At 55.3% G+C, this 24367-nt stretch overlaps 2 protein-coding genes and 1 non-coding gene across 3 annotated transcripts; 2 read left to right on the top strand and 1 right to left on the bottom strand.

Moving 5' to 3' along the window:
- Window positions 1-361: 361 nt before the first annotated feature.
- On the bottom strand, window positions 362-10256 carry LOC148834174 (branched-chain alpha-ketoacid dehydrogenase kinase-like). Its single transcript, XM_088916943.1, has 11 exons — window positions 9256-10256; window positions 8482-8550; window positions 7219-7329; window positions 4943-4990; window positions 4381-4500; window positions 4080-4178; window positions 3926-3999; window positions 3716-3844; window positions 3310-3399; window positions 2914-3075; window positions 362-2621 (listed from the first exon to the last, which is right to left on the bottom strand). Exons 1-11 carry the CDS (start codon window positions 9430-9432, stop codon window positions 2477-2479), a joined length of 1224 nt encoding a protein of 407 aa, XP_088773069.1. The 5' UTR covers window positions 9433-10256; the 3' UTR covers window positions 362-2476.
- LOC148834172 (E3 SUMO-protein ligase ZBED1-like) lies at window positions 10062-20407 on the top strand. Its single transcript, XM_088915753.1, has 5 exons — window positions 10062-10128; window positions 14585-14721; window positions 15906-16025; window positions 17176-17387; window positions 18593-20407. Exons 2-5 carry the CDS (start codon window positions 14627-14629, stop codon window positions 20134-20136), a joined length of 1971 nt encoding a protein of 656 aa, XP_088771879.1. The 5' UTR covers window positions 10062-10128; window positions 14585-14626; the 3' UTR covers window positions 20137-20407.
- LOC148834173 (U6atac minor spliceosomal RNA) lies at window positions 15117-15218 on the top strand. Its single transcript, XR_016091161.1, has one exon. It is a non-coding gene; the product is annotated as a U6atac minor spliceosomal RNA (small nuclear RNA).
- Window positions 20408-24367: the final 3960 nt, after the last annotated feature.

Genomic DNA, 24367 nt, shown 5'->3' with positions numbered 1-24367 from the left:
TGACACCAGATTACTGTTCATGTGTTGACTTCAGACTGACAGACTGAAGGGACTGAGTCTCTTTAGTCTGAAGGGCGAGTCCTACACTGTCAGACTGAAGGAACTAAGTCTTTTTAGTCTGAAGGGAGTGTCGCACACGGACACGCAGAAGGAACTGAGTCTCTTTAGTCTGAGGGGAGTGTCCCACAGCGACAGACTGGAGGACCTGAGTCTCCTTAGTCTTGAAAAGAGAAGACTATACGGTAACCTAATACAAGTACATTGACCCAGGATTTCTTCAGACTCGGGAGTGAAGCAGAAAGCAGGGGAAATGAGTGGAAACTACAGTGAAATGAGAAATCAAGTACACAAGACAAACCAGCACGTTTCTCCACCACAGTTTATTCTACTTCTAGCAGTTCACCAGTACTTCCCAGAGGTGCGTACGGAGTGGCCTGAGGGGGGATGGGAGCCGTCCAGCACAGCGAGCGGTTAAGACTGAGAAGAGGTTCACACTTCAGGGAAACGCGGGTCTGGGGCTGAAAGCCTGAGTCTGATTATTTCATCGAGCAGCTTAGTTTCCAGGTAAAATTCTGTTCCTGAGGAATTCCGCAGGGAACCCGTCTGACCCCCCGACAGCAGAACACAGCGGAAAAGCAGAGCCCAGCACCTTTCTTTCCACCACTGGAAACCGTGACCAACACTTGCTCCTACATCACCTCTACAGCCGAGAGCTCCCCCCCCAGACCTCCTCCTCCTCGGGGGAAAAAAGGGGGACCCCCCGCCCAGTCCCCAGCAGAGCCACGCCTGCGCTCCGACCCACGGCATGCTCCTTCAATCCATAACCGCGGGTGTGTGTGCTTGGACCTGTCCGTCCCTGCGGGCCGCACCCCAGCGCGCTCCTGCGCAGAACCCGGGTCCCCCAGTCCTCATCAGATCGGATCGGATCCGGGCTGCGGAGCTCAGCCCACACCCTAGGGAAGCAAGACCCTCGGACCCGGGCCCGGCCCAGCTGCTGCGGCCTGGGGCGACCAGGCGGCCGTACCCCATCGCGTTCCATCTTCACGCTGGACAGGCAGAGAGGGTCACGGTCGGAAAGAAACGGGAGATCGATTCCTATGCCGACCTGGGAACGTCCGGCGTCCTGCTGATGAGTGCGCAGCTTCCCAGCGATCCCGCTGACAGGTTGTAGCCTTTCGGCCCTTTTCAGTTAACGGCAATAGCAGCGTGCTGTCCTCGCAGAACGGGATTTTAACGAGACGACGGACAAACGGGCAAAGGCAACTTGCTCTGAAAGGGTTAAAAACCAGATGGGAGGGCCAACCCATCTGGTCCCAGCCCCGGGATGATGCAATCGTGAGAAACTGTATCCTGTGGTCCAGCGCTAACTGCAGTGATGAAAGACATCGATCACACACAAGGACTGCAGGCAAACGGTCTCCCAAACCTCATCAGAAAAAAACCTCAGCAGGGTTGTAGCCGATGCCCTCCTAGATACACCAAGCCTGGCCAGCAGAGAGCACCAGTTACATAATTTAGTTCTTCACGTCAGTGTCAATGTCCTTCTTCGTGAATGTGCGAAGAACGGTCTCTGCGAGTCTCGGGTTCGTCACGAGAAGAGGCAAAACAGGTCTCTGCTGCACAGCAGCTCGGAGATCACCAGACAACACCACCAGCACAGCTCGGGCGTGATCTCCCCAGAACAACTGGAATTCCTCTTTTTAAAGAGCTGTCCTCCTTTCGCAGGCTCTGCGCCTAAATGCACATCAGACACTCAGGTCTGACCCGGCTGTGTCCCGTCCTGTAGGACAGTCTGGGTGTCGGGGAAGTCCTGCTCAGTTGTGATCCGACTGTGTCCCGTCCTGTAGGACAGTCTGGGCGTCGGGGAAGTCCTGCTCAGTTGTGATCCGACTGTGTCCCATCCTGTAGGTCTGTCTGGGCGTCAGGGAAGTCCTGCTCAGGTCTGACCCGGCTGTGTCCCGTCCTGTAGGACAGTCTGGGCGTCGGGGAAGTCCTGCTCAGGTCTGATCCGGCTGTGTCCCATCCTGTAGGTCTGTCTGGGCGTCGGGGAAGTCCTGCTCAGTTGTGATCCGACTGTGTCCCGTCCTGTAGGACAGTCTGGGCGTCGGGGAAGTCCTGCTCAGGTCTGACCCGGCTGTGTCCCGTCCTGTAGGACAGTCTGGGCGTCAGGGAAGTCCTGCTCAGGTCTGATCCGGCTGTGTCCCGTCCTGTAGGACAGTCTGGGCGTCAGGGAGGTCCTGCTCAGGTGTGATCTGGTTGTCTCCCGTCCTGTAGGACAGTCTGGGCGTCAGGGAGGTCCTGCTCCGGCTGTGTCCCGTCCTGTAGGTCTGTCTGGGCATGTGCAAGAGGAGCTGGGCAGTGCCGCCAGCATGTATGGAAGGGAGCATGTGGTGTGCACTGCTGTGTAGGGTCTAGGGTGGCTCCGATGTGTACGTGCCCATCTGCGTGTCTAGTGTGAACAGAGCAAGGACAGGGCTCAGATGCGGAAGCTCTCCTCCTTGCCATCGATGTGTCGGAGCCGCAGGTAGACATCCGTGCCGATGCCCTGGAGGGACTGCAGAGACAGAGAGCCACCTAGGTACTCTGCATAGGCCCTTGAGGTGGGCAGTCCAAACCCAAACCTACACAGAGAGAGGGGGGTTAATACAGACACACTGACTGAACACTCCAGTACCTTAACACTGCACTGAGAGAGAGGGGTCAGTACAGACACACTGACTGACTGGACACTCCAGTACATTAACACTGCACTGAGAGAGAGGGGTTCATACAGACACACTGACTGACTGGACACTACAGTACATTAACACTAAACTGAGAGAGAGAGAGGTTAATACACACTGACTGGACACTACAGTACATTAACACTGCACTGAGAGAGAGGGGTTGATAAGGAAACACTGGCTCTCTTACCCATGCATGGGGCTGGACTGTCCACTATTCACCATATCCACCATGTTGCCCATCAGGTCTCCCAGCCGCGGGTCCTGGGTGCTGCTCTCTGCTGTGGTGAAGTGATAGTCCGTCACCTTCTCCATCATCTCATGAGGAATCCCTCCCCCGCGGTCCGAAATCCTAGAACATTAACACTGCACTGAGAGAGGGGTAGGACCAACGTCTAGGGGACAGCAATAGCAGGACACAGCAGAGCCCAAGGAGTGTACAAGAGCCACAACTGTGTAAATTTCGATGGCCTGAGGGGAACCAGAGGACGCTGTGGCCTTGGAGGAGTGGAGACGTCAGCTGTGAGCACCGACCTGCTGATGATGTCCACTCAGAGAGACAGACTCACCAGGAGCGAGCACTGACCTGATGATGATGTCCACGCTGTTGTTGGCGATGGTGACCACAATGTCCGGGACATTGAAGGGAGTGTCCAGGTGGCTCTCAATGGTGGCCCTGTGCAGGGACACACAGGCACGGAGTGAGACTGGAGATGTCTGATGTGCGTCTTTCAAACAACAGCAAATCACCAGCAGCAGCAGGAGCTATAGGAACCTGCTGACTGTCATTCAACACTGAACGATGGGATTGGAGTCTCCAAAGAGAGGAGTCTGGAGAAGCGGGACTGGGAATGGGGATGAACAGAGGGAGAGGGAGGTCTGGAGAAGCAGGAATGGGAATGGGGATGAGCAGAGGGAGAGGGAGAGGGAGAGGGAGGTCTGGAGAAGCGGGAATGGGATTGGGCCGAGAGAGGGATGATGGGAAGCCTGACCTCATGGCGTTCTTCAGCAGCTCCGGCAGGATGTAGTCCAGAGGCATGGGGATGTAGGGGAAGCGGGCCGCCACGTGGCCGTTGATCCGAACGCGCGGCGCACTGCCGTACTTGTGTTCGCACAGCCGCCTGGGACAGAGAGAGCGGTTCAAGCACACCCAGGCAGGCTCCAGGCCACACACCGCGCGGGCGCGGACAGGCTGTGGTTACCTGGCGAAGTCCACCCACTTCTCGATCACCTTCTTGGGAGACATGCGGGTACAGATGATCCCGACGAAGTCAGCCTGAGGCCAGAGAGAGAGGTTAGCCAACACGCTGACTGTAAGGAACACAAACAGGTTGGCGATCCCGTCCTGGGACTCACCTTGTCCTCGTGCAGAGCCAGATGGTGAGTGGCCAGCATGCGGATTCCCAAACGGGATGTCAGGGTCTTGTCCAGGAACTGCCTCACTACCGCCTCCTCCTGGTGCAGGACAAAAACAGCAACAAGGTGAACTCCTCCCCAGCTCCTTGCCCCCACGACTTCCTCACGAAGCAGAAGCTTATGATTGGGGTCTTCAGGTGTTTGAGGTCCTGTGTGAGAGGCTCTCCCTGAAGCCCTGTCTCCGTTCTGTGCCCCATGTGCGTCTGTCCTCTCTCTCTCCGTTCTGTCCCTGTGCTCGTACCTGTATGTGCTTGCGACTCTCCCTGATGCCCTCAGCCAGCAAGGTGACCACATCCTTATGGTCATCCAGCAGTCTCCGGAGGAGCTGGCAGTACTTTGCCTCTGTCTCATGGTCATTGATCTGCAAGAGGCAGGGAATCCAGTAACTCACAGTGTCTTCTGGCCAGGTCCACTGGGGGTGGTCAGGAGTACTTGTGAGGGATCTGCAACAGTCTATCTCCCAGCATGCAATGGGCACAAGGCAGGATACACCCTGGAAGGTACACCAGTGGGTACACACAGACACACACTCATACACCAGGGCCAATTTTCCCAGAAGCCAATTAACCCACCAGCATGTCTTTGGACAGTGGGAGGAAACCCACAAGAACTCGGGGAGAACATGCAAACTCCACACCGATGGCACCAGGAATTAAACCCAGGGCCCCAGCTCTGCCAGGCAGCAATGTTAACCACTGCCTCACTGGTGGAAGGTCAGATCTAACCATAGGAATTGTGTCACTGGAGTCGTGAATATCCTGTCTGGGAAAACTGGAATACGGCTTCACGTGGGTCAGACTCACCAGGGGGAATTCGCTCAGCTTGTGGAAGGCACGGATGTACAGCTCGTGCTGGAAAGACAGAAAAAGAGCGGTTCTGGTCTGGCAGCCGGAAGAAAAGTGCCTACAGACTCTAAACAGGAGCAAGAGCAGCCACCAGAGAGACTGCTGATCTGAAGGGAATCTCATTCTACAGCAGGGACACTGACGGGGTACTGAACAGACATGACAGGTACATTAATTGTGCTGGCTGACAGGTATCTCCTGTGAATGTCACAGGACAGCGGCGTGGGTCTGTGGTCACTGATAAATTCATACACACTCTGTCCACCTGGGACTCCTGCTCTGCTCCAGGTTGCTGTCAAATAGCCTGGACAAGCCCGTGCCTAATCACTGGACTCTGAGCCCAGTGAGCCACAGTTCACCCCCGACCACCCCAGTACTGGTGAATGACACAGGTACTGTACATTAATAGTGTTGGTCAACACTGGTCATCGGCAGGGCTGGTCAACAGGTAACTCCTGTGACATTATAAAGCTGCTGTGCTGGTTTTTACCTCTGCTGCCTGAAGGCTCACACTGCACTCCTCTTCTTACACTGCACCTATTCTCCTCACATTGCACTATTCCTCCGCCTTGTAGCACCACATTAGGGCTCTGTCCTGAGACTGCAGCCCCGCCCTGACAGAGGTTTCCCTCACAAAGGGCTCTAGCACAGATCTCTCCTGACAGAGGTCCCGGGACGCTCGCCCAGGGCTCTATCACAGATCTCCCCTGACAGAGGTCCCGGGACGCTCGCCCAGGGCTCTACCACAGATCTCCCCTGACAGAGGTCCCGGGACGCTCGCCCAGGGCTCTATCACAGATCTCCCCTGACAGAGGTCCCGGGACGCTCGCCCAGGGCTCTACCACAGATCTCCCCTGACAAAGGCCCCGGGACGCTCGCCCAGGGCTCTACCACAGATCTCCCCTGACAGAGGTCCCGGGACGCTCGCCCAGGGCTCTATCACAGATCTCCCCTGACAGAGGTCCCGGGACGCTCGCCCAGGGCTCTACCACAGATCTCCCCTGACAGAGGTCCCGGGACGCTCGCCCAGGGCTCTACCACAGATCTCCCCTGACAAAGGCCCCGGGACGCTCGCCCAGGGCTCTACCACAGATCTCCCCTGACAGAGGTCCCGGGATGCTCGCCCAGGGCTCTATCACAGATCTCCCCTGACAGAGGTCCCGGGACGCTCGCCCAGGGCTCTGTCCTGGGACTGCAGCCCCGCCCTGACAGAGGTTTCCCTCACAAAGGGCTCTAGCACAGATCTCCCCTGACAGAGGTCCCGGGACGCTCGCCCAGGGCTCTACCACAGATCTCCCCTGACAGAGGTCCCGGGACGCTCGCCCAGGGCTCTACCACAGATCTCCCCTGACAGAGGTCCCGGGACGCTCGCCCAGGGCTCTGTCCTGGGACTGCAGCCCCGCCCTGACAGAGGTTTCCCTCACAAAGGGCTCTAGCACAGATCTCCCCTGACAGAGGTCCCGGGACGCTCGCCCAGGGCTCTATCACAGATCTCCCCTGACAGAGGCCCCGGGACGCTCGCCCAGGGCTCTAGCACAGATCTCCCCTGACAGAGGTCCCGGGACGCTCGCCCAGGGCTCTGTCCTGGGACTGCAGCCCCACCCTGACAGAGGTCCCGGGACGCTCGCCCAGGGCTCTGTCCTGGGACTGCAGCCCCACCCTGACAGAGGTCCCGGGACGCTCGCCCAGGGCTCTAGCACAGATCTCCCCTGACAGAGGCCCCGGGACGCTCGCCCAGGGCTCTAGCACAGATCTCCCCTGACAGAGGTCCCGGGATGCTCACCCAGGGCTCTATCACAGATCTCCCCTGACAGAGGTCCCGGGACGCTCGCCTAGGGCTCTGTCCTGGGACTGCAGCCCCGCCCTGACAGAGGTTTCCCTCACAAAGGGCTCTAGCACAGATCTCCCCTGACAGAGGCCCCGGGACGCTCGCCCAGGGCTCTACCACAGATCTCCCCTGACAAAGGCCCCGGGACGCTCGCCCAGGGCTCTAGCACAGATCTCCCCTGACAGAGGTCCCGGGACGCTCGCCCAGGGCTCTAGCACAGATCTCCCCTGACAGAGGCCCCGGGACACTCGCCCAGGGCTCTATCACAGATCTCCCCTGACAGAGGTCCCGGGACGCTCGCCCAGGGCTCTAGCACAGATCTCCCCTGACAGAGGCCCCGGGACGCTCGCCCAGGGCTCTACCACAGATCTCCCCTGACAGAGGCCCCGGGACCCCTCCCACTCACCAGCCTCAGGATGGTGGGGTTGCAGCCGATGATGAAGGGCAGGCCGCGGAAGGCCTTGATGCGGTGGGCGATGCGGACCGGCAGCTCCTTGTGCAGGTACCTGGCGCTCTTCTGCGGAGGAAGAGCAGAGGTCAGAGGGCGTACCCCAGGTGACTGACGTTACAGACTGTGACAAATCTCAGACACCCGAGACATCAACTTCATCATCGTAGCAAGTTGGCAACTACGCGTTTGGTAACTGGTCTTACAAGTGCCATTCGATCTCTATACCTGACAATTTTCCCTTATGATCAGCGGCGCGAAACCTGAGAAATGTCCCTTTGTTCAAGAAAATGTTTCAGATCTCCACACAAACAGTTCCAAACCTTGTATTTTTTTCCCCACACACACACACACACATCTACTAACAGCTCTATCCAGTACAGGGTCAGGGGAGAGTGGGAGTCTATCCCAGCAAGAAACAGGTGCAGGGCAGGGTACACCCTGGACTGGACACCAGTCCACCACAAGGCACATACACACCAGGGGCTATATTCCCAGAATCCAATCAACCTACCAGCATGTCTTTGGACTGTGAGAGGAAACAAGAGCAACCAGAGGAAACGCACGCGAATACGGGGAGAACATGCAAACTCCACACAGATAGCACCCCAAGCATCAAACCCAGTGGTTAGTATTATGTGGGGCCAAGCACTGCATCACCAATCTGTCAAAGAGATTTCAAAATACGTCTTGAAAACATTTAGTATTCTTGTATATTTCTCAGGAAGTATCTTCGGCCTCAGTCTAATTCCACATTATTCCAAGTTCTAATACAAACAGGATTCTACCAGGACAGTCATCTTGCCAGGAATTGAAGGGGTTCAGCTGTAGATATGAGGCTGACCTTTGAGCTGGGAAGAAATACCAGGCAAGGCTGAAGGGACTAGCTTTATTTCTGCATTCTGAGAACGACCAGCCGATGACCTGAAGCCAGGGCAGTCCTGTCCCGATCCTGGTGGGGGCGCCGTGTCCACAGGATTTCCAGGTCTCTTGAGAGCAGCGGGACCTGCCAAGCCAGGAGTTGCTGACCCAGTGAATCCAGCTAGCAGCTGGTGAGGCTCGTCTCGAGCGGAGCCGGAGCGAAAAAGTGTGCAGGTACACCAGCCCTCCAGGACCAGGATCGGACACCCCCCGCATTAAGGAAAGAGTTAAAGAGGTACCCCTGTACAGATCACAATGGCAAGAGGGACATTCCCACAGAGATCCCATGGGAAGACTTACAAGAATGTGACTCCCATCAGGTGACTTCCCGGCGTACAGCATCATGGTGGGCGTGAGGCGAACGGAGGGCTGGAGAGGGGAAAAACATGTTTTTATGTAAAGATTCAAATCCATTCACTTATGGTCAGGCCTCAGATGGAAGGAACACAGACGCCCTTTACACAGAGGGTGGTGGGAGTGTGGAACAAGCTACCCAGCCATGTTGTAGAAGCCGATACGCTGACTTCTCACAAGAGACGGCTGGATGAGATCCTGGGACCTCTTACTGTATATACTATCAAACAAGGTAGACAGATCATGCTTGTGACCCGTCTTATCCTCAATCAACACACAACGCACAAGCAGAATAAAACGTTACTCAATTTAAACTTTAATATTCATAGTAAATCATGAAAGCATGTTGAACCATTAATACTATTGAAAGGGAATGGTATTAATGTAGTTCTCACTCACTTTGTGCCTGTATTAAAAGTGATAGGACTATTAACCCCTCTCTCTCAGTGCAGTGTTAATGTACTGGAGTGTCCAGTCAGTCAGTGTGTCTGTATGAACCCCTCTCTCTCAGTGCAGTGTTAATGTACTGGAGTGTCCAGTCAGTCAGTGTGTCTGTATGAACCCCTCTCTCTCAGTGCAGTGTTAATGTACTGGAGTGTCCAGTCAGTCAGTGTGTCTGTATGAACCCCTCTCTCTCAGTGCAGTGTTAATGTACTGGAGTGTCCAGACGCGGTTTCTGTATTTGACCGCATGATCAGGCGAGAAGTGTCCTTTACTTACCTTTTCCGAAGCGATGTCAATAGCCGACTGGTTGTAGAATGACGTCACGGTTTTGGAGCGCTCCCGGGCCAGTTCGTGGTTTTCCGTGGCGGAGGTGGATCGGAAACGAACCAGACACCGGGTTCCCCGAACCACCGGCCGCAGCCTCCCCATGTGAACGAACACAAACTTCAGCATCACGGCGGCCGTCACCTCGCAGCTGCTTAAAAACAATCTGACGTCCTAACTTAACGTTAAGACTTCAATCATTCTGAAGAAAAGGCCCCCTTAACGATTCCAGCGCCCATGGGCGTTCACTTTAACTACCTGCTCAGAAACTAGACGGCAGAACACAGACACCGCCAATCAGCTCTGATTAAATCGCAATTAAATGCAGGCGGTTATGCGCACGGCTGCAATATTGTCGCAAAACAAAAAGGAACTTCAATCCCTGGCACGCCCTGCGCAACCGTTGCTTTTGTCGTAATAGCAGCCTAATTTGTTTTTCGTGTGTGCAGTTAATGTATAATTCACATCTCCCACGGCTTAAAATGCAACGAGACGTTCTCCATTGTCTTCATGAGGCTGCACCAACGTGTGGCCGGAGTCCGATTCCTGGGGAAGACGGGATCTGTCCCTCGCTGGGTCCTGCGGTTTTTTAGGACCGGGGTTTTACTCCGGGGCTGGTGTCAATCCAACGGGCCGAAAACGTCAAGCTTCCTTGTCGGGGAACGCCGCGTCCCCCTGCGACAGCGCACCGCGACGGGTCGCCATGATGGAGCCGGTGTCGACCGGGCGGCCGTCTCTCATCCTCGCCCGGAACAGGGGTGTCTCCGCCGTCGCGTCGCCCTCGCCGTCGGAACCTGCCGGGATCCACGGGACCATGAAAGAAAAGTCAGTTTTCTGTTCTCCCCCCGCTTCTCCTCTGCTTTCTGCCGTGGTAGACGTGCGTTGACACACAAACGTACAAAACACAAACACGGGTGACGCGGCCGGGCAGGACCACCCCTCCCGCTGGGGTCAAAGGTCGAGGCCAGCTGTGCGCCATGTTGGTAGAGGGTTGACATAAATGCAGAGCCGGCCTCCTTTTAGTGTTGAAATACAGTTCTGAGTATTTTGGATGAGCATTTAAATTTATTTTCACGTTACGCCAGTAAAGCTAATTTGTATTTTCAAATATTAAGTCTGATTATTATTTGTATTAATAAGGGGCGCATTGTGTAGTGCAGGTGCCGACTACTTTTAAAGTTTCTGATAATTTATTGTTTATAGTGTATTTTTAATATTCGACACTTAAATCCCTTAAAGAGTTTTGATACCAAAAAATCGACTTACTGTAATCTGAGTTATATATGTGTTGATGTATTTTAACTACAGTTGCTATATATTCATTCAACTGTACACGAAGAAGCAGATAAGTTGTAGTCGTCTTTGTTTTTCTACAGTACATATACATACAATTTTCTATTCTAATTAATTTAAACTGAGATCCCAAAGCCGATCACCTATTTAAAATATTTTGCATGTACATCAATGAGACAAAATTATGAATTCCTCTCTTTAATAGTATACACTAAAGTCATATCAATAGAGCCGTCAACATCCATTATTCACACAGCCTTGATCAGAGGAGTTTGACTCGAGCGTATCCCCCAGGGCTCCGAGAGTCCCTTCCCCTTTCGACTCGATCTGCTCGGTGCTCGACTCGCCCGACTGAACCCAATGACTTGATGAATCAAATGAACGAATCGCGCGGGGATCGATTCATCCGATTCACCGAAGTTTCTCGCGGCCAAAACCAGAAAGACAAGTGCGACCCGATCGCCGACCGCACAGCCCCGCTATCCTTGTCGTGCCCGGCTCTTGAGGACGGTGAGTGGTTCGTGTGTAACGGACCGGTCAGCCACTGAGGCGTGAGCGCAGTAAAGGGGCCGGTGGGTGTGGGGGGGCTTTGTAGCCAGGCTGGCCAGACGGACATCAAACATCCGCTGCCGAAGTAGTTAAAGCAAGGCGCAGCGATAAAATGTTCTAGCACAGCATGTGCCTGAGTACAATTACTAAATGTAAGTCTCTATCGATCATCTGACGTGATCAGAATCGATAACCCGCCGTTCTTCCCAGAAAACCCGATACTGTCCTTTCTAACCAAGCTCGACACAACCCGCGATTCGAGACCCCCTAATAAATCCCCTGTTTTATAATTCAGCTGTAGGTTTTTTTTTTCACGGTAATCTTCAGGATAAGAGTGCGTTATATGGATACGTTTCTTGGTGAACTACTCTTTAGGGTATGACCCCCGGGATATCTCCCCATTGACTGCGGTGCAAGCGTCCTAACTCGTCGTTGTCCGTTTACACGAAAAAGACCCATCTGGCGGCCCGATAACTACAGCTTTCGTGTTGTAAAAATAAATTCAGAGCTCTTCGCTGAGAGGTGTCATTACTGGTGCTGAAGGCTGGACAGAACTCGGTTCAGAAGTCGGTGGAGAACTTGATCTTTTACGCTTGCCTTGTCAGATTGTTTCTCTGTTACACGTTTTGTTCCCACCCCCCCACACCTGTAGGGGTGTAACAGCCAAGGGAGATGAGGTTTGGAATCTCAAAGCGATGTCGCTTTTCAAATTACTTTCGTAAACCAACACACGGGGTATGATGCGGTAACGCCGCCCAGCCACCGGGCTGCTTTTGAGAGCAGACAGGATATGACGTCTGGCAGCAAGCGGAAAGGCTTTAACTCTTTAACTCCCCGCCTCCCCGGGCTGCGGTGCTGATTCCACCGGCCCCCTGCGCTATCGCGGGGTCTCACGGTCTCTATTGCTTTTCAGTACGATGGAGCCTCTGAGCTCAGTGCTTCTAATCCACCCTTTTAACCGATTCTTGCGCCCGTTTCTCTAGCCAGTCCAGGGTTTCAGAGTTCAGTTTGTTTGCCATACACACCAGTGCCGTGAAGTGAAATGCTTATTTGTATCTGTGTCTAATAGGAAGACAGTAAGGAAACACCAACTGAAACGCAGAACAGCAGCAAACAAAGTAAACAACGTTAAATAACATTCAAACACAACTCGGCACAAGCAGTGTACAGAAAAAAAAACATCAGTGTGAGTCAGTGGTACTGAGAGCTTGTGGGAAGAAGCTGTCTCTGAATGATGGGGTTCGCGCCTTTATGCTCCTGTAGTGCTTACCAGAGGGCAGGGGAGACAAAATTGAGAAACCAGGATGATTGTTATCTTTGGCAGTAACCCCAGCCGTCCCGAGACAGCAAGTTCTTTCAAAATGTTCGTCTTCAGTCATACAACTTCAGGAAGCAGAACACAGAGCGATCTCTGTGGAAGAGCTTTGAACGGGAGACCCTCTCCCTGTGAGCGGACAGGTTTCTGATGGGCGTGACAGTATGGCCATCCCTGTGTCATGTGTTACACGCACACACTCGCAGCAGGGCCATGTTTCCCTGAAGCTAGTTATTCTACCAGCATGTCTCTGGACTGTGGGAAAGAACCCAAGTGAACTTGAGGAGAACACGCAAACTCCACACAGACAGCACTCCAGGTCTGGAATTGAACCCAGGGCCCCAGCGCTGCACCACCAGGGTGCCTCTGACCGTGTGCCACATGTTTGCTTAAGGAGCATTTTATTTTCTCTGTGCACAGTGACATTTCACATCTGAATAAGATCAGATCAGATCACTTTATTGGCCCTATACAATCTCTTGCATTAGGAATGTGTCTTTTCACAGACCCCAGCTTGCTCTCCATGAGACACACAGACAGGGAGAGAAGCTGGGGGTCAGAGCGCAGGGTCAGCCATTTATACAGCACCCCTGGAGCAGCTGGGGTTGAGAGCCCTGCTCAGGGGCCCAATAGAGTAGGATTCCTCTGCCGGCTGTGGGATTCAAACCTGCAACCTTCCAGACACAGGCACAGGCACAGATCCTTAGCTGCAGTGCCACCGCTCCACCTGAATAAGGAATAAGGGCAGTTCTGGACTGGAGAAACTGGTAGAGCTGATGCCTTTTACAACCTTTAAAACTGTGAAAGAGAACATGGCTGGGTTGCACTCCAGAAGACACAGGTGTCCCCCAGGTCTGGGCTGAAAACTACTATCAGACAGAGAAACTTGGAGTCACTCTTTCCTGATCCTGGAGGGCTGTTGTGTCCATGACCTCCAGTCTGGCTGAGCTCATAACGACCTGATCCAGCTCATTCCTGGATTAATTAGACCAGCTGAACAGCTTCTCCTGCTGCAGACACACTGACTGACCCCTCCAGGACCAGGAGTGGACAGCCCTGCTGCAGACACACTGACTGACCCCTCCAGGACCAGGAGTGGACAGCCCTGCTGCAGACACACTGACTGACCCCTCCAGGACCAGGACTGGACAGCCCTGCTGCAGACACACTGACTGACCCCTCCAGGACCAGGACTGGGCAGCCCTGCTGCAGACACACTGACTGACCCCTCCAGGACCAGACTGGACAGCCCTGCTGCAGACACACTGACTGACCCCTCCAGGACCAGGACTGGACAGCCCTGCTGCAGACACACTGACCCCTCCAGGACCAGGACTGGACAGCCCTGCTGCAGACACACTGACCGACCCCTCCAGGACCAGGACTGGACTGGACAGCCCTGCTGCAGACACACTGACCCCTCCAGGACCAGGACTGGACAGCCCTGCTGCAGACACACTGACTGACCCCTCCAGGACCAGGACTGGACAGCCCTGCTGCAGACACACTGACTGACCCCTCCAGGACCAGGACTGGACAGCCCTGCTGCAGACACACTGACTGACCCCTCCAGGACCAGGACTGGGCAGCCCTGCTGCAGACACACTGACTGACCCCTCCAGGACCAGACTGGACAGCCCTGCTGCAGACACACTGACTGACCCCTCCAGGACCAGGACTGGACAGCCCTGCTGCAGACACACTGACCCCTCCAGGACCAGGACTGGACAGCCCTGCTGCAGACACACTGACCGACCCCTCCAGGACCAGGACTGGACTGGACAGCCCTGCTGCAGACACACTGACCCCTCCAGGACCAGGACTGGACAGCCCTGCTGCAGACACACTGACTGACCCCTCCAGGACCAGGACTGGACAGCCCCGCTGCAGATACACAGACCAGTGTGACTGTATTTTGTTGCCGTTTCTCTCTCTGCCTGTGGGCTCCTCACTGGGTGCTACTAGCGGGTGAAATAGTAAACAGCACCTGTGGGTGGTGGTGGACGTTGCCCTGCAGGGCTGTAATGAAGGAAGTTCATTGATCTGAGCTGCTGCTGACATGCAGATGGCAGATGGGAGCCTGTCTCTTACTCCTCGTGTGTCTGGGTGCGTGTGTTTCAACAGGTCCACTGAGCACTGCCTGGCTGCCCCCGGTCAGCCCCGGCCATGACCTCGGAAGAGGGGGAGCCTGGCCACGAAACGCCCCTCTGCAGGGATCCTGGGGCGCCCTGCGCTGCTGCTGCGAGCCCCGATCTCAAGAGGTGAGAGGAGCTGTGTTTGTGTGTGCGAGGCCCTGACTCCCTCCTGTGACAGGCCGGATCGCATGTCAATGCCCCGTATCAGGGGGTCCCAGTCCGGCTCCTAGGGGACCCCCACACCTGCCACTGAACTGTTTGCCGAAATGAGCCCTTCAGTAATTAAATTAAATTGCAGCCAGCCAGCTGCAGGAAAATAACTCTCATCATGGTTGCAGTGCTTTTCCTGTAACTTCCTGTAACTGTAACAGTATAGTCTGAACATTGCTTGTGCCGGGTGGGGTTGCTGTGCTCTGTTTGCTCTCTCTGACGCTGTTCAGGGTAGCAGGTGCGCTGGGCTGCAGCGCTGTGGGTGTTTTGAAGAGGGCTCATATGCAGAACTACTTTGTTTGAAACCGTACGTGTCGCGTGAGAAGAGAGGGGGTTGGCACTCCCCCGGAGCCTGTAACACACGTGCGCCTAAGACATTGCCACCCACTTGGTGGCCTCTCTAAGTGTCTTTTGGGCAGGTCAGTGGTGCTCCATCTGTGTGGAGTTTGCATGTTCTCCCCGTGTTTGTGTGGGTTTCCCCCGAGTGCTCTGGTTTCCTCCTGAAAATTGGCCCTGGTGTGAGTGTGTGTCTGTGTGTGTCCTGTGATGGACTGGTGTCCTGTCCAGGGTGTGTGAGAGTGTGTGTTTGTGTGTGTCCTGTGATGGACTGGTGTCCTGTCCAGGGTGTGTAAGATGGGTGTCTGTGTGTGTCCTGTGATGGACTGGTGTCCTGTCCAGGGTGTGTGAGAGTGCGTGTCTGTGTGTGTCCTGTGATGGACTGGTGTCCTGTCCAGGGTGTGTGAGAGTGTGTGTCCTGTGATGGACTGGTGTCCAGGGTGTATCCTGCCTTGCTCCTGTTGCTTGCTGGGATAGACTCCTGCTCCCCCACGACCCTGTACTGGGTGAACTGGTCAGACCATGCATGGCTGTTCTGTGATCATGAGAGAGCAGGAAATGCAGCATTCTTCCCCAGGGGGCCTGTTCCAGTCAGAGAGCTCTCAGCACCACTCAGTTTAGTCACTGCTGATCGGACCGGGGGAGGGGAAGTGGGGTCAGTTTCCCGAACATGTGCGAGCCCGGGATCGTGCCCTGGCGCTCCGATGCGGATCGGGCGGGCTGGGAGAGTGACGGGTGGCCTGTGTCCGGGTGTGTTGTCTCAGGGTCAAGCTGGAGAGAGACGCGTCCCCGGCCCCCAGCTCCAGCCGCCTGTCTGCAGACTACGACCACTCCGTGGGCCGGCTCGTCGTGGTGAAAGAGGACCCCTTCGCCCCCGATCCGAGGTGAGGAGGATTGGAATTCCCTTTCTGTCGGACACGGTCTCCTGGTAACGGATGCGAGGGATCAGCTTTATTGTACAGTATCCATTAATCTTACAATGAGTGTGTACTCTAACAAAACATAACCACTAAAAAAAAGCTCTTAAAAGAGTTCTTAAGAAGGTGATTGTGCTTTTTTCAGCCCGTTCCCTGCGCAACTGTTGCTGGATTGGCACAAACGGAGTCCCTCCAAGCCCTGCCTCCTGCTGTCGTCCTTGCCTTTCTCCCTGTCCCGGCTCTGGAACTGCGGAGCAGGAGCTCAGAGCACAGGGGTTTCCTCTTTAATCCCTGTACAGTCCCGCAGTCCCCTCCAGCGCTCCCTCACTGTGGAGAAGCCTCACCTGGCGACGTTACTCTGAGGTCTGCCAGGATCCTCTCCTCCTCCAGCTCCCTCGCTCCCCACTCTGTCGTGCCGGATGAGAGTGTACCTCGTCTTCCACAGTCCGTGTTCTATCAGGAGCAGGAGCTGTGTCCCCTTGTCCAGTGTGGTCAGTGCCAGCCCCAGCAGGACGCAGTGGGAACAGCACCACTCCCGCTCCCAGGAGCTGCATAGTGCTTCCGTTCTATCCCACAGCGCTTGGGTGAAGGGGCAGCTCTGTTTTCCTTTAGTCATGTCTTATTTAACTGGGGGAGGCGACAGACTCTGATTTCGTTGAGGTGTCCAGCGACCCAGGACGCTGTGGGTCAAGGGGAGGTGCCCAGGGGCTGGAGGGTTGTTAGTGTGGTGCTCATTGGTAAGCAGGGTGACAAAACTGTGACCCGAGAAACTGAAGGAGGGCAGATGTTTCTGTGCATGAGCAAAATAATCAAACTGCTTTTCTAACCTCAGGTGCGCGTTAGCAAAAGAAATCTTGGTTGTTTTTTGTGTGTTTGCCTGGGATTTCATATGTGTAATCCAAATTAGGCTCTTTATTGTAAGAGTAAATAGTCGACGCAGTTTAACCCTGGAAATGACATAAAGGCAAGGTGTGAACTTGGGGCCAGCCTGGGAGAGTTACCTACGGTGGCGACACGAAAGAAGATGTCAAGAATAAAAAGTTTTACAGTTTGCCATGTTAGGCCTTTTCTTGTCTGCCCGTTCAAACCCTAACCCTAACGAGTCGCTTCCCTTCAGTGTGTCAGCAGGGAACCAGAAACACTCCCGGGTCTGGGAGGTGTTCACCCTGTTTGCCAACAACAAGCTGATGTGCTCGCTGTGTGGGACTGTGCTGTCCTACCACAAGAACACTTCCGGGATGGTCCGGCACCTGCGCGTCAAGCACGCCGAGCAGTACGACACGGCGCCGGACGGCGACGGAGCCGCGTGCCCGGCGCCCGGCGATTCAGGTGAACCGCGCCGTGAGGTCCGGGGGCTTCTGAGAGTTCAGAGTTCGGTTGATTGTCAGACGCACGAGTGCAATGAACTGCTTATTTGCACGTGTGGCTCCTATACAAAGACATTAAAGGAATCGCCAAAAAACAAACTCAGAACAGCAGCAGCAGCAACAAGTTAAATAACTTTAAAGAAAAGTCAGAGAAGCAGTGTGGGGAAAAACACATCAGTGTGCGCCAGCGGTCGGGGTCGAGTTCAGTAATCTGACAGCTTGCAGGAGGAATCGGTCTCTGAATCCAGAGGTTCCTGCCTTTATACTCCTGTAACGCCCACCAGAGGGAAGGGGGCAGAAAAGTGAGGAACCAGGCTGACTGGTGTCCTTATTGATACTGCCAGCCCTCCTGAGACAGCGAGTTGTAGAAACGTCCACAGCAGAGGGGAGCTGTACTGCAGCGAGGGACTGGGCTGACCCGATCGCCCCCTGTAACGCCTCCGCTCAGACAGCGAGCCGCTGCCCGACCACACTGTGATCCCGCACGTGAGCATGCTCTCCATAGCGCACCTGTAAAATGTGACGAGGGCAGTTGAAGACTGCTCTGAGCACTCCTCCAGGCTGCGGTGCCCTCGGCCCTGCGGACAATACCAGCAGCCGTGCACGCCCTGAGACTGCCTCTCACAACAGGCTTGCTATTTAAAAGGGGTTCGTTAAAAATACCGCTTCAATAGGCCTTTCATATTTGGTGCAAGATGTTCTAAAAATACATCATTATTGTTCTTTCCTCTAGGGCAGGGAGCAGTGGTCTTCCGTTGTTTGGCAAACTTACTGTCCACCCAGCCAGGGAATATCGTATATTATTCAGGACAAAAACGTGCACCCTTCCGTCCAGGAAGTCCCATTGAAAGTTGATTTTTGGAACATTCAGAAATTTTGCTTCTGATAATTTTCCTAAATTTCTTGCCCTTTTTTTTTTTTTAAAAGAAAGTTTTTTTTTTTCTGAATACTCTTCAGGGGCGGAGTGGTGTTTAATTGCCTCACAGCTCTTGGGTCCTGCTCGACTGGGGACCTGGGGGCACGCTCTGTGGGGAGCTTGCATGTTCTCTTTGAGTCTGGGGAGGGGAGGTTGATCTCGGAGTACTGGGGCTTCCTCGCACCGCCCCCCCCCCCTTCAGACCCGTGTTTTCCGATTACGGCTTCTGAGCGTTGATTTCCTGTGCGCAGCCAGGGCGGCGAGGAAGAGGACGCTGGACGAGGCGCTGCTGGACGTCATCACCAGGGACTGCCAGCCCTTCTCCCTCGTGGAGGACGAAGGCTTCAGGAAGTTCGTGACGCTGCTGGATCCCCGGTACGCCCTCCCCAGCAGGAAGACCCTCAAGAGCATGGCAGCCGGCCAGTACGCCCTGCACAGGGACCGGGTCATGGCGGAGGTGCGGGCGGCCCAACACGTCAGCCTGACCACGGACATGTGGGCGTCCGGCCGCCAGGACGCCTACCTCGCGGTGACGGGCCACTTTGTCTCCGAGGACGTCCGGCTGGCCACCTATTTATTGGACATCCTCCATTTCCCGAGCCCCCCGACGTCCGCCCACGTCTCCGAGGCCCTGGGCGGCGTGCTGGCTGCCTGGGATCTCCGCGGGAAGGTCACCGCCGTCGTCACGGGCGACGCCGAGGTGGTGCCGGCGGCGGTGCGGCGGCTGGACCTCCCCCACCTGCCCTGTTTCGCCCGCGCCCTCGACGCGCTGGTGGCCGGCGCCCTGCGGCACGCGCCCGAGCTGGACGCCGTCCGGGCCAAGGCGAGGGCCATCGTGGGCCTCTTCCGGGCCTGTCCCGCCGCCCGGGAGCAGCTGGCCCGGATCCAGGGGCAGCTGGGCGGGCCGCGGCTCAAGCTGCCGAAGGAGGCGGAGGCCAGGTGGGGCAGCACCTACGAGATGCTGCGGGGCCTGCTGGCGCAGAAGGAGGGCGTGGGGGCCGCGCTGGCCGCCCTGCGCGCGGACGTGGGCCCGCTGACGGCCCCCGAGTGCGACCTCGCGGGGCAGTGCCTGGGCGTCCTGGAGCCCTTCCACACGGCGGCCGCCGAGCTGGCCTCGGAGCCCCGCGTCGCCGCCTCCAAGGTCATCCCGCTCACCAAGATGCTCCAGCACGCCCTGGAGCAGCGGCGCCGGCGCGTCAGCCACCGCGCGGCCGCCGCGCTGCTGGCGGAGCTGGAGGCCGGCGTGCGGAGCCGGGGGGCGGACGCCGAGCGGGCCCGCCTGCTGGCCGCCAGCACCCTGCTGGACCCCCGCTTCAAGGTCCTGGCCTTCGGGAGCTCCGACCGCGCCCAGGAGGCCGTGCGGCTCCTGGTGGGCGAGTGCTGCTCGCGGGCGGGCGCCCCCCCGCCGGCCCCTGCCGCCGCGGCCCCCCCCGCCGCCGCCGCCGCCGGCCCCAGCCTGTGGGAGGAGTTCGACTCCAGGGTGCGGGAGACGCAGAGGGTGCGCGGCGCCACCGCCGAGGCCACCGTGGAGATGCAGCGCTACGTCAGCGACGCCTACCTCGCCCGCGCGGCCGACCCGCTCGTCTACTGGGCCGCCAACTCCGCCAAGTACCCCGGCCTGGCCCGCCTGGCCCACAAGTACCTCGGCCTTCCGGCGGCGGCCGTGCCGGGCCACCAGGTCTTCTCCAAGTCCGGGGATGTCCTCCGGGCGCGGAGGAGCCGGCTGAGGAGCGGCGCGGTGCGGCAGGTGTTGTTCCTGAACCACAACGCCTCGGGAGGCGGGCTCCTCCGTTAGCTTCGGGGCGCCCGGGGTGCATTCTTCCTCCGCGTCGGAGGGCAGAGGAGCGCCGGCGGCCGGCTTTTAAAAACCCACGTTCAGAACTTTTGCTTCCCAGAATTGTCCTACATTTCTTGCCTTTTTTTTGCCGTTTCTTTTCCTGGGTACTCTTCAGGGGCGGAGTGGTGTTTAATTCCCCTCTGCTCTTGCGTCCTGTTGATGTGGGACCTGGGGGCACACTCTGTGGGGAGTTTGCACGTTCTCCTCGGGTCTGGGGAGGGTGGGAGTGTGTCTGAAGAGTTATGATTCAAGACTTCGGTATTACACTTGTACATTTCTCTCCTTTTTATTTATTTATTTACAGTACCACTGTAATTGTTTTTATACTCTTATACTAAGTCCTTTGCTATTTTGTTCAAAGGTTTTATAAAGAATGCTTATTCTGTCCTCGGGGCCTCTGATCAGTGGTCTTTGATTTTTGTGTTTTGCCACCTTATTGTCCATCCTCATCCCACCAGGGGAATTCTATTATTCCATCCCTCCATTTGCTCCTCGCTTCTTCCGGGTCGGGGTCGCAGGGGAGCCGGAGTCTATCCCAGCAAGCCACGGGCTCAAGGCGGTGTCCACCCTGCACAGAGACAGACACACACTAGCACACACCGGGGCCAGTTTTCCCAGAAGACAAGTCCCCTCCCAGCATGTCTTTTGGACTGCAGGAGGGAAACTGGAGCACCTGGAGAAGGAGACCCCCATGAACCTGGGGAGAGCATGCAAACTCCACACACATGGCGCTCCAGGAGTTGAACCCGGGGCCCCAGCGCTGTGCCACCAGACCACTCGCATCCCATTATGAATTCCCTCCAACCTGTGCAGCCAATCTACCGGGGACTGCCTTCAGGATGGAGCACACATCATTCTCCAAGGGAAGGTGAAAGCAGCAGCTGGCAAGGACAGGGGTCCGCAGGCCGGCGTGGGTCCTGGAGTGAGGGTGAGGTGTGGGAGAGCGCACCAGGGGCAGAACGTGTAGCCCATGTAGACATCTGGCTGTGGCCTGGGGTCACTGACCTGCTCTCCTGACCGGGCTCGAGAGAAGTTTGGTACAGACATCTGCTGTTGTACGTGACGCCACAGAGATAGCTGAAAGGCGGGACAACATCACCAAGAGCAGCCACTGGACCATCAGGAGAATGTGGACTCTCAAACCCCCGTTCATGGTAATAACAGGGCTGGACTCAGACTATAAAAACCTCTCTAAACCGGTGGCAATTCAGGGCACTATGGGAAATGCACCTCGCATGTCTGTGGCCTTCAGTGTTCTCCCGAAGTGGCCATTTTCATTACAGTGAAACTCATGTGACTCCTTGCATCCCTACACCCAGACAGTGAGGAAGGTGTGCCGTGTCCTTCCTGTTGATGTTGGCTCGGGAAGTCGCGCCAGGCATGCTTGGGAGCGGGGATGAGGAGAGATACCGCCGTCCTCGGCGGCGGAGACGAGAGGAATTTTCATCAGCGCGTCTTGACCGTGGCCCGTATTCAGAGCGGCGGTTTTATTAACTGACTGCAGGAGCTCTTGTCGTTGTTAAAGGGCAGCAGAGTGCTGGGTTCAGCGTGAGGAGTTTGCACGTTCTCCCTGGGTTTGTGTGGGCTTTCGCTGGGCGCTTGATGGAGTTCTGCCCCCCCCCCCCCCTCCTCCTCCTGAAAGGCTTGCTGGGAAGGTACAGTTGACTCCTCCGGGTTGTCCCTGTGTTCCCAGCCATGTGATGGGCTAGTGTCCCATCCAGGGGCTTCACACTGTACGCTGTGGGATAGGCTGTTTTTCCACAGGCCTCGGTAGGATAATAGTGCATGGGTGGCAGGTACAGTACATAGCCCAGCAAGCAGAGCTTGTCTACTGCATGCAAGCACAAAACTATCAGCAGTGTCATTCATTAAATACTACTCAATTCCGTTCAATAGCATCGGTCTTATTTCAGAGGAATTCCCCACAAAGAAGTGGTCGAAGTTTCCACCTTCCACTCGGTCTCTCCCAGATGACTGCTTTTCTCACGCAGAACTCATCAGTTTCCTTCCTGTTGCTCTTCTCCACCTCGAGGACCTGCCGGGGACAAGATTATTTAAGTAGGCTCTTGTTTCTCTGATGTGTTATGAACTGTGTAAACTTTGTACATAGTGCCCGTTTTCACGTTGGCGAATGTGCTTTGAATAAAAACAGCAACAATGGTTCAGAAAGTTGCAAGGTCAAGTCTTTTAAAATACGTGGCTCCACAGACAGGTCGAATCTCCACACGTCCCTTGATTCCTGTGTTTATTTAAGAAGGGAGACAATGCGAAACCTTTTACTTCTTATTATGATATTTAAAAAAGGACACCGCTACGAGTTATTAAGACGTGCTCCTTAAAGCCTCTGTGTAAGAACATGCAGTTGTTCGCTTTTTAAGGCTTCACTCGCAACTCTTCTGATTCGGGTATGATATTGGAGACAATTTTTCATTTTCCTGTTCACACAAACACACAGAAGATACTGATATTAAACAGAAAGTCCACCGCCATCCCACACCCGGGCAAACAGAGGAACGAAACTGCAGATCAGTTCCTCTCGCCCCAGCGGCACAGCGCTTGAACTCGGCAGACGGGGTCACTGGAGGTCAAAGTCACCGTGCCTGGTCACGTGATCACCGGAGAAACAAGGCGCTATATCTCGGGAACGAGAGCAGCACAAACTCTACTTTCAACGGCACAAACGTAGCGCTAACGAATGAGGTGGGCTTCATCGTTTGTGCTGTCTGTAGGGGGGCAACTTCACGAAGCTTTCTGGGAGGGGTCCAGCACCTGGCCCTCGGTGATCGCAGAAGGCAAACACATCGGACCCGTGTGCTCGCTCCGCCTCGACCCCCACACTGGCGCTCCTTTCTGAAGGCGTTATGCGTCAGAGCCCGAGAGGTCCGAGTGGAGCAAGAGACTGTTCACCCCAGCAATGGCAATCAAGTGGAAGAACAGTTTCTTGGACCACTTCCTTGTTTTGTGCGCCAAATTGTTCTTCTTGATTAGGGCGTCAGACAAATCCGCCCTCCGCCAAGACCCGTTGGGTTGTTTTTTTTTTACTTTGTGCAGGCAAAAAAAAAAAAACAACAACTAACAAATAAAATTTGTACACCATCGAAAATGGAGTGACAGACGAAGTCGAGACCCTCAATAGCAAATCACTCTTCTTCGTCCAGCTTGGCGTCTTTGCGGATCATCCCTAGACACGCTGATACACGGCAGTGCAGTGCCCCACAGGACCGAGTCCCATTTCTGACTAAACCAGATTTTTCTCCCCCCCCAAACTTGGTTTAGCCAGATTTGCGTCTTTGCTAAGGCTGATGATATTTTGTTTTATCATTTCTGTTGCTCAATTGGCACGGACACGGAACAGTCTCGTTCCTGACCTAACCAAACCAAAATTTCAAGTAGGGGGCAGCGCCAGCATGCGTCGGCTGCAGTAAAAGTTTATTCCAGGCTGAAAACGAAAAGAAACGAAACAACGTTTCGGCTGTGGAGCCTTCTTCACACCCGATTTTGACACCCGAAGAAGGCTTCACAGCCGAAATGAAATGTTGTGGTTCTTATCTATTCAGCACGGAAAGAAACTTTTACTTGTCGCTTTGCAAAAAAAAAAGCAATGTTTTGCGTCTCCAAAAACAGCGTCGAGTGTTTAAGACGCGGACCTGTCTGGGGGCGGTGGGCTGGATCGGATCAAAATAAACGAGGCTGCGCGGTTTTAAAGGACTCTCCCAGCACACCGAGTTAAGCGTCGAGGAAATCGAAATTTAACTCGGTTGTGGTGAAAACCGTCCGTGAGTGACTCGTGAGTCGGAGCCGTGTCACACTCTCGGGAACACATCAGGACAACACCGGGGAGATGGGCGATTTCAACGTAAGTGTCGTTTCTTTCTATTGTTTTTAATGCGGTTTGTCTTCATTTTTTTTTTCCCGAAGGTGCATAAAATGCCGTTACATATGTCACAGTAAGGGGAGCCCTATGGGCGGGGAATGTTCCTGCCTCGTGTACGACTACACCCGAAGAAGGCTCCACGGCCGAAACGTTGTGTTCTCTTTCTTCTTTTTTTCAGCCTGGAATAAACCTATTACTTGTTCCTTTGCAGCCTACGCATGCTGACGCAGCTCCCCACCTGAACTACGCCACCTAGCAATGCAAACGGGGTGCTAGGGCCCCTCTACATTACCACAGGTCCTCTTTATCTCCCAG

Source organism: Atractosteus spatula, chromosome 5 (genome assembly GCF_055471065.1).
Source record: "Atractosteus spatula isolate fAtrSpa1 chromosome 5, fAtrSpa1.hap1, whole genome shotgun sequence".
Classification (NCBI taxonomy): Eukaryota; Metazoa; Chordata; class Actinopteri; order Semionotiformes; family Lepisosteidae; genus Atractosteus; species Atractosteus spatula.
This window is presented reverse-complemented; position numbering and strand designations above follow the sequence as displayed.

Bases quoted from the DNA above. Each gene is read 5' to 3' on its own strand.
- LOC148834174 (XM_088916943.1), bottom strand. From the start codon at position 9,432: ATGCTGAAGTTTGTGTTCGTTCACATGGGGAGGCTGCGGCCGGTGGTT. The intron at 4,501-4,942 runs GTGAGTCTGACC...TGCCTCTTGCAG, and splicing joins AGCTGAGCGAATTCCCCCTG to ATCAATGACCATGAGACAGA. The intron at 4,000-4,079 runs GTGAGTCCCAGG...CTCTGGCCTCAG, and splicing joins TGGCTCTGCACGAGGACAAG to GCTGACTTCGTCGGGATCAT.
- LOC148834172 (XM_088915753.1), top strand. From the start codon at position 14,627: ATGACCTCGGAAGAGGGGGAGCCTGGCCACGAAACGCCCCTCTGCAGG. The intron at 14,722-15,905 runs GTGAGAGGAGCT...GTGTTGTCTCAG, and splicing joins GCGAGCCCCGATCTCAAGAG to GGTCAAGCTGGAGAGAGACG. The intron at 17,388-18,592 runs GTGAACCGCGCC...TCCTGTGCGCAG, and splicing joins CCCGGCGCCCGGCGATTCAG to CCAGGGCGGCGAGGAAGAGG.